The sequence below is a fragment of the Protobothrops mucrosquamatus genome, unplaced genomic scaffold (assembly GCF_001527695.2).
Source record: "Protobothrops mucrosquamatus isolate PMUCROS unplaced genomic scaffold, P.Mucros_1.0 scaffold2940, whole genome shotgun sequence".
NCBI lineage: Eukaryota > Metazoa > Chordata > Lepidosauria > Squamata > Viperidae > Protobothrops > Protobothrops mucrosquamatus.
The window spans coordinates 66282-75544 of record NW_015388963.1 but is presented as its reverse complement, the minus strand read 5'-3'; the positions used below and the strand labels follow the sequence as shown (position 1 = coordinate 75544).

General features: G+C 45.9%; 1 protein-coding gene across 1 annotated transcript in view; it reads right to left on the bottom strand.

Moving 5' to 3' along the window:
- NF1 (neurofibromin 1) overlaps positions 1-9263 on the bottom strand; it is a 65153-nt gene that overhangs the window by 51152 nt on the left and 4738 nt on the right. Inside the window, exons 2-4 of the mRNA XM_015826065.1 lie at positions 8124-8464; positions 5614-5816; positions 1442-1635 (exon numbers count right to left, since the gene is read on the bottom strand). Of these exons, the coding sequence (XP_015681551.1) occupies positions 1442-1635; positions 5614-5816; positions 8124-8464 (738 nt within the window). The remainder of the gene's footprint in view (positions 1-1441; positions 1636-5613; positions 5817-8123; positions 8465-9263) is intronic.

Here is a 9263-nt window from a genome sequence, read left to right as displayed (position 1 = left end):
GGACCGACCCTTGTGGCACCCCACAAGTTAGGGGCCTTGGGGCCGACCTCTGCCCCCCTGCCAATACAGACTGCGTGCGGTCGGTGAGGAAGGAGGAGAACCACCGCATAACCGTGCCTCCCACTCCCAACTCAGCCAGACGCCGCAGCATGATACCGTGGTCCACCGTATCAAAAGCCGCTGAGAGGTCCAAAAGAACAAGGACAGAGGAACAACCCCTGTCCCGGGCCCTCCAGAGATCATTCACCAATGTGACCAATGCCATTTCCGTGCTATATCCCGGCCTGAAGCCCGACTGGAGCGGGTCTAGATAGACTGTTTCCTCCAGGTGTCGGGGAAGCTGCCACGCAACCACACTCTCCACAACCTTCGCCACAAAGCGAAGGTTGGAGACCGGACGATAATTAGCTAATACATCTGGGTCCAGGGAAGGCTTCTTAAGGAGGGGCCTCTTAATCAGATTCTTCTTAAGGCTTCTTAAGGAGGGGCCTTCTTAATCAGATAGCCTAACCCAGGCCTCTGTGAATTTCACCCATGAAAGTAATAATAATGAAAAAAATCTTCCCACAACTATGTCAAGCTGGAAGGTTGATTTTGACAGAAATGCCAGTTTTTTCTGCCCGTGAAATCTGATTCACTTACCAGCTTATTATCAACAAAAATCCTGAAAGACAAATCCAAATAAACACCATAGTAATGTTTAAAAGATACTTAATAGTTCACTCTGAACAGGGTGGGGTAATGGTTCTGGACCTGAGGAGACCCAAGTCCTCCCTGAGGCATGGAAACCTGAACTACTTTCCTTAAGAGCTGAGCCTGAGGGAGGGGTCAAATGCGTCATCAGTCTCAAGTCCCTTCCTGCCCACAAGAGATCTGAGTCCAGCCCACCTTGAATTCCATTGATCCTTATCTGCCGCCAATCTGCTTTTACTGTTAGTAGTTCAGATTTTTGTAGAGAGCATTAGCACACAATAAACCTATAATCATTTGAACTGCCTGGACTCCTGATTTCTTGTGCCTGACAAGGCAAGGTTTAGTCTTCCCTTATGCACAGAAGCTGGCTGGGTGACCTTGGTCCAATCCTTTCCTTTTGGCCCAAGTCAGTGTCAGGCTCTGCAACCAGCCGGTTGGTAAATAAGAGCCCTTATGTTATCTTGTAATGATAGCTTTGTTGAAAAAAAACTAGGTGAGCACTTTGGAGAAACCAGCAGATCCTACAACCATAGGGAAGAAATGCTAAAGAAAACAATGACTCTGAACAGAGGACACTTGAGTTTAGCATATATCCTTTCAATGACTTCACCAGGACATAGCAGGAATAGCTCTTGGGGAAGATATTTAAGTCAAGCATGGACGTATAGTCAAATATACAGTAAAGAACATATATTGTTTATTCTTCAACCAAAAACTGAGAGGGGGGGGGAACCAGTGGAAACCATACCTGTCCCAAACTACCCCATATCTTGGCTTGAATGGAAGGATACATCTGTTTCTCATTTATTGTCATTGTGATAAGCTTATCAAGAATCGCTGTGACTCGCTGGCGCCGAGCATCATCATTATGTTTGCAAAAGCGGACCAGATTCAATAACCAGGGAGTCATATATTCCAGGCAGAGATGTTTTAGTTCAATACCTGAAATTCAAATAAACAGAGACATATTAGAAAAAAGTCTTGAACAAAAGTTTGCCCAATTATCTTTTGGAACAAAACTTGGTAGTTATGAAAAAACAAAGTGCACTAGAAAGACAACAGGGTCCTGGATTGGTGATGTTCAGACCCCCATTCTTGAAAGGCAAGTTGTCTTTGGCACCAAAAGTAGTGTGAGATACGGTGCTAAATGACAACAGAAACTAACATCTCTAGCTCTTCTGCAATGAACCCAAAGGGGTCTTGGGCTGCAGATCAAAGACAGGGCACCTTCAAACACAATAATGCATATACCAGGCTTCATGAATAATAATAACAATAACAACAACAACAACAACAACAACAANCTTGGAGGTCATCAAGTCCAACCCCCTGCTCAGGCAGGAACCCTACACCATTTCAGTCAAATGGCTGTCCAGTCTCTTCTTAAAAACTTCCAGTGTTGGAGCATTCACCACTTCTGGGCGCAGGTTGTCAGCAGGGCTGACAGCACACTCTTGACTTTGTAATCTGCATTGAATTCCTTCAGCAAGTTCAAGGAGAGAGACATTTACATGGTTGTTTCCCAACAGAGAGTTGTTTTGAGAGGGAAAATGTTCCCATGGCGAAGTGGTTCTTCCTCTTACCTTGGACCATACCAAATAATTTCCCCAACAATACCAGGAAACAGAATGCACAAAGAATAGAATAGAGCTGGAAGGGGCCTTGGAGGTCTTCTAGTTCAGCCCCCCCGCTTAAGCAGGAGAACCTATACCATCTCAGACAAGTGATTGTCTAGCCCAGGGGTAGGCAACCTTGGCTCTTTTATGACTCGTGGACTTCAACTCCCAGAATTCCTGAGCCAGCATGGCTCAGCATGGAAACCTTTCCCTTTCTCCTCAGCATGGCTGGCTCAGGAATTCTGGGAGTTGAAGTCCACAAATCATAAAAGAGCCAAGGTTGCCTACCCCTGGTCTAGCCTCTTCTTAAAAATCTCCAGTGATGGAGCACCCACGATTTCTGGAGGCAAGCTGTTCCACTGGTTAATTGTTCTCACTGTCTTTAACTCTGGTGCTTTGGAAAATAATGTGACCCCCTTGTCTTTGTGGCAGCCTCTCAAATACTGGAGTACTGCTATCACGTCACCTCTGTTTCTTTTTTTCTTTAAATTAGCCAAACCCAAGTCCTGTAGCCGTTCTTCGCAGGCCTTTGATCATCTTAGTTGCTCTTCTCTGAATTTTTTCCAAACTCTCAACATCTTTTTCGTGATATGGTGACCAAAATTGGCTGCAATATTCCAGGTGTGATCTTACTAAGGTTTTATAAAGCGATACTAATACTTTGCGTGATCTTGATTCTATGCCTCTGTTTATACAACCCAGGATTGTATTACTGCTGACTCATGGTCAAGTGATTGTCCACTAGGACTCCAAGTTCCCTCTCACAGTTACTGTTTTTAAGCCAGGTCTCGCCCAATCTGTACTTGTACCTTTGATTTTTTTTTCCTGCCTAAATGTAAAACTTCGCTTTTCTCCACACTGAAACTCATTTTGTTGGACAGAGCCCATTGTTCAAATTTGTCAATATCTTTTTGGATCCTGAGTTTGTCTTCTGGGGTGTTGGCTACTCCTGTCAGTTTGATATCATCTACAAATTTGATGAGTTTCCCTTCACTTCCCTCGTCATGGGAATTGACAGGTCAGACACGTTTCTCCTACCCGTTCCATGAACCGCTAATGCTCAGCCTTCTCAGTGGGACTGAATTGTAAGCACTGGGAAACAGAGTTCTTTTCCTTTTCCACCCACGCTTCCCACTGGAAGAGCAGAAGTGGATGTCAGGTGGGTGGGTTGGAATTTATTTTGAGCTCACAGACTCATGCTTTCTGGGGGGGGGGAGGGAAAGAGAGAGGCTTCTACTACAACCTGGGCCAGAAGAAGGAAACGAGCAGGTGATTAATTTTTCATCCTCTCAAGGAAAGCAGCATGCATCATCACTTCTCAAATGTCATATTCTGGATTGAGGGATGCAAATTTTCAGCAACCTATCTCCTGGGTGTGGGCCCAAGCCTGAATACGATTCAAAACCTTTACCCCAAGTTCAACCCCCAACAAATGGCATTTCTGAACATTTTCCCGTTCCTTCTTTTATGTTTCCTCCTATTTTATTTATTTATTAAGAACATTTATATGGCTGCCCGATGCATGGTGACCACAGATGACTTACAGCAGGGGTGTCAAACTCAATTTCATTGAGGGCCGCATCAGCATTGCGGTTGCCCTCGGGGTGTGTGTGTGGCCAGGGTGGGTGCGGCCTACTGGGTGGGCATGGATGGAGTGGGTGTGGCCTACTGGGTGGGCATGGCCAGCTCTACATCGTTCGCGTCAAAGGTGCCTCTGGGGGCCTGGGCAGGACAGATCTGAGGGTCTCTGGCAGAAGGGGGTGGGACCGGGGCAAACGCCAAGGCATGGTCCATTTCTTCACTCCTCACAAAGGGTGACACCTCCCCAGCATGCACTCGGGGCGGGGCCGACACGGCAGGGGCTGGTTCCTCGCTGTTTCTAGACGGCCTTGTGGAGCTAAGACTGAATGCGTTTCAGCATAGATGGCCACCACAAAATTGTACATTGGCTCCCGGCCAGCCTGGGCCAGGGCCAAGGCAGCGGGGGCTGTTCCCTCACTGTTTCCAGGATGGCTTCGCGGGCCACATGAAGCCACTTCGCGGGCCGCATCCGGCCCCCGGGCCTTGTGTTTGACATGTCTGATTTACAGAAATAAAGCCCCAGGCAGATCAAGACCACTTCACGAGTTCACCAGGGAGGCCAAGCTTAAGGACCACCTGAGTAAAATATTTAGGAGCAACAGTTCTTAACGATCTCTGCCTACTCACCTAACAAGCCTATTTAGATTAGCTGAGAAATGAAACCACTCTTGAGACATATATATGGGGTCCCCCTAACCAATTTTCTCTGACTGAAGAAGCTGCTAGGATAAGCAGCGAAACATTTCAAACAAAAAAGAAAGGAAGTTGCCAGATTCTTTGAATGAAACAGAGATCATTAAGAAGCTGCTTCATCTGAGTTAGCATGCCTCTTGCCATCCTGGCTAGGGAATTCTGGGAGTTGAAGTCCACACATCGTCAAGTGGCCCAGGCTGAGAAACACTGCACTAAGCATTTCAATACTTCTGTCTACTCATAGATCTTTTTTTTTTTAAAGCTGGAGCTGGGATTACATTTCCATATGTACTGTATAAGAGGGGCCGATTTTATTTTTAACGTGGTGCCAGATTTGTAGAATTAATGCAGGGTTCCTAAAAATGTATTTAGCTCTACCTTTTCAGGGTTTTTTTTTTAAAGGACAATTCTCATATTTCAATGTAAATCTGCCTTTTACTAATTGCTGCACTCTTGGATTCACTAAAACTCTTAACTTTACTGAGTATGTTGCCTACATACACATTTCTCCACCTCTACAACTGTACATTTTTTAGGCAATGCCTTCATTTTTATTGCATTATCGCTACAGTGGCCACTGCCACATCCTCTCCCACCTGGCAGTAGCCACCCTTGGTCCCGCCACACTTGTGCTGCAATAGCTCCTTACACACTTACTGGCCTGCTTAAGAACTGCCTGGGACTTGTGACTTTCTGCTGGCTTCCCCATTGACTTTGCTGTCAGGAAGTTGCCAGGAGGTCCTTACTTAATGACTCATGATCCTCGCTCAATGACAACAATGGGAATTGCCAGGATTGCCATTGCTAAGCAATGTGGTCACGCGACCTCGCACTTTTCGATCGCATTGCTTAGTGGCAGAAATTCTGGCTCCAATTACCATTGTTAAGTGAGGATTCCCTGTATTGTTACTATTATTTAATACAGCCACCCATTTATCCCCAATATCTGCGCTGCTGATTTCCTCAACGCAGCTATCAAGCCATGGCTATTATCTTATAAAAACTGGAAAAGTGAAGTTATATTACTTACTAGACTTGCTAAATCCAGAAATGCATTCTTCCAAAAACTCTAGGGTAAGGTGGGGCTCGTTAGCTGCCAGAGTTTTACTAATGGAGACAATGAAAAGAGTGTTGTTTGCAGGGATACAAAGACCTGATGTTTCCAGTAATTGGCCTTCAATCTTTAAATTAAAAGTACAAGTTAAGGCACAGAGAAGATTATAGGCCGCAGACCTGCAACAAAAAATGAGGAATGCATTAAAAAACGTTTCCTTGGTGAGGTCCAGAAAGTCTATGCTCAGAAACCTATTTCATTCTTTCATTCTTTTATCCATCCATCCATCCATCCATCCATCCAATCATTCATCCATCTATCCATTCATTCATTCATTCAATCAATTCATTCAATTTCTATGGCTGTCCAACTCAACCAAGCGATTTCTTAACATTGATATCAGCATATTTGGCTTCTGACCCCCAAATCAACTCAAGAACCTTATTTGGTCAGCCATTGGAGGTTCCCTCCATTAGTTGATGATGACATCTACATAAAACTAACACTTGAGAGATTGCAGGTGGTCCTCAACTAACATCTGTTCATTTGGTGGCCATTCGAAGTTACAACAGCACTAAAAAAGTGACTTATGACCGTTTTCACACTTATGACCGTTGCAGCATCCCCATGGTCACGTGATTGAAATTCAGATGCTTGGCAGCTGGTTCATATTTATGACAATTAGGATATCCCAGGGCCACGTGGTCACCTTTTGTGACCTTCTGACAAGCAAAGTCAATGGGGAAGCCAGATTCACTTATAGACCACGTGATTCAGTTAACAAGCGTATAGGTCAGTGATGGCGAACCTTTTAGAGACCGAGTGCCCAATTATCACAAAGTGCCAGGGCCACATCAGCGTGGTGCCCTCAGGGGGTGTGTGGGGGCGTGGCTCACTGGGTGGGTGTGGCCCACTGGGGCTGCGATTGTCACGGCAGGCTGGGTGAGCATGGCTGGGGTGGGCAGGGCCACCTCTATTTTGCTCATGGGGGGGATGCCTGTGGGGGCTGGGCAGGGTTGAGGGAGATCCAGGAGGTCTCTGACAGGTGGGGCGGTGGGCAGGAGGCCCAGCATAGATGGGGGGAGGCACGCAATCCTAGCTGGGACTGGGGGGCCATGGCGCCGATGGGGATCCAGCTTTCCCTGCTCGGGGTGGCCTTTGGCTTGCTGGATATGGGCATGCTCTATCACCTCTACTTGAGCTTGGTAGCTGGCCGCTTCGCCTCCTTTGTGCTGGGTAGGGCTGCTGCTCTAGGTGGCGGCCTAATGGACCTGCACAAGCCGCTGGCAGCAGCGGTGCAGGTGCCCATAGAGAGTGCCACCTCTGGCACACGTGCCATAGGTTCGCCACCACTGGAATAGGTAATCCTCAACTTATGAACACAATTGAGCCCAAAATTTCTGTTGTTTAAGACTGAGACATTTGTTAAGTGAGTTTTGCCCCATTTTATGACCTTTCTTGCCACAGTTGTTAAGTGAATCACTGCAGCTGATAAGTTAGCAACCCGATTCTTAAGTGAATCTGGCTTCCCCACTGACTTCGCTCGTCAAAAGGTTGCAAAAGGGGATCACATGATCTCGGGACACAGCAACGGTCATAAGTATGAACCAGTTGTCAAGCATCTGAATTTCAATCACATGATCATGGGGCTGTAACAGAAAAAATGACCATAAGTCACTTTTCTCAGTGCCGTTGTAACTTTGAAAGGTCACTAAATGAGCTGTTGTAAGTCAAGGACTACCTGTAGTGGTTTAATAACCATGGTGAATAAAGGTCGTAAAATGGGGCAAAATTCACTGAACAAATGTCTCACTTAGTAACATAAATTTTGGGCTCAATTGTGGTCATAAGTCAAGGACTACCTGTACATTCTGCCAACTCAGAGAGGCTTTAGAAAAAAAGAAGTTCTCAACAAGGATAATTTTAGCTTAAGTGGGTGACATAACACAACTTGTGGGTGTATTTGGAGTCCCTTACCCTTGGCCAGCTGGGACTGATGGGAGTTGTAGTCTCCAGCCCGAAGGGAGCAAAGTTGACTTATCTCTGATTTTAGATTTCTGAATTGCAAAATGCTGGGGAGAAGAGAAGCAGTCTCTTATTGATGATTCATATCTTTTCCGTTTCATGACCAACCAAAACCCATCAGTAGGTTCACGTCTTCTACCAAGCTGAAACCTCTCATTGTCATTAATGCTTTGGTTACCTCCCTGTTGATTACTCCATTGTCACAAGTCACTTTTCTCAGTGCCGTTGTAACTTTGAAAGGTCACTAAATGAGCTGTTGTAAGTCAAGGACTACCTGTAGTGGTTTAATAACCATGGTGAATAAAGGTCGTAAAATGGGACACGGCTCACTTAACAACTGCCTTGCTCAGCAAAGGAAATTTTGGGCCGAATTGTGGTCATACGTCGAGGACTATCTGTAAGTTGGGACTCATTCGAAATGAGGCCTCAAAAATCCCTCCACAAACGACCGCGACACATACCGTAGACTTGGGTCTGAGCTCCCTAGATTAAGCAGCGCGATGTTCAGCAGGGTTCCGGGCACATCCTTGGGACGGATTTTCGTATGTTGCGGTATAGAGTCGGGCTGGGATAACTCCCATCGTGTCCGTATATGAATGATAGACTGTACAATAGCTTCGCACTCCTGGTGCATGAAAGTCAGAGGGGTGCCCTGGTTGGCAATGGTTAAGGTGAACTGGTTTTCATCCACAAGGCAGATTTCTTCTATTTCAGAAGCGTAGTAAATGTCGTTCAGGAACACGGTCTGGCCCAGGACTCTTGTGCGCTCAGCTGACGTCACCTGGACAGCCGTGGAGCCAACCTGTGGAAGGCATTGAGTTTGGGTGGGAGAAAAGAAAAATAAGCACGAGCTAAGGCAGGGGTGTCCAACTTGGCGACTTTAAGACTTGTGGACTTCAACTCCCAGAATTCCCCAGCCAGCCATGCTGGCTGGGGAATTCTGAGAATTGAAGTCCACATGTCTTAAAGTGGCCATGGTTGGATACCCCTAAGTTATAGTGTTCCCTTACAGAGATAAAAGGAGATTTTTCACCCTGTGGTAGGCCGTAATATTCTTTTGAAATGTTTTGAAAATGCAGGATGGCAACCAATAAAATAGGAAGGGACATATTTTATTGTTTCAAGATTCATAATCCTCCGGAATCCAAATCAGTCCTTCTTAAGGGTCAAACTTTTTTCAAGTGGAAAATACTACTATTTCATCTGTCTTACCACATGTAGCTAGTAAGTTAAAGCTATAGCCACTGAAAATCATGCCAAACTCGGGCAAAAAGCTCTGGATATAATATTAGGTTTCCACTGTCCAAATCTAGGATGCAGACCTCATCTCTGTTTCCTGGCGGAGGGAGCCAGTGTTGTACGAAGACATTTTCTGTGGTTATATGGCCAGCATGGCTATACACCAAAGGTGCAGGGAACGCCGTTAACTTCCCACCAAACTGGTACCTATTTATCTACTCGCATTCGCATGCTTTTGAACTGCTAGGTGGGCAGGACCTGGGACAGGAATGGAAATTTACCCCATTGTGCAGTGCTCAGGTTTCGAACCCGGGCTTTCCAGCTGACAAGTTCAATGTCTTTAAGCGCTGAGCCATCACACC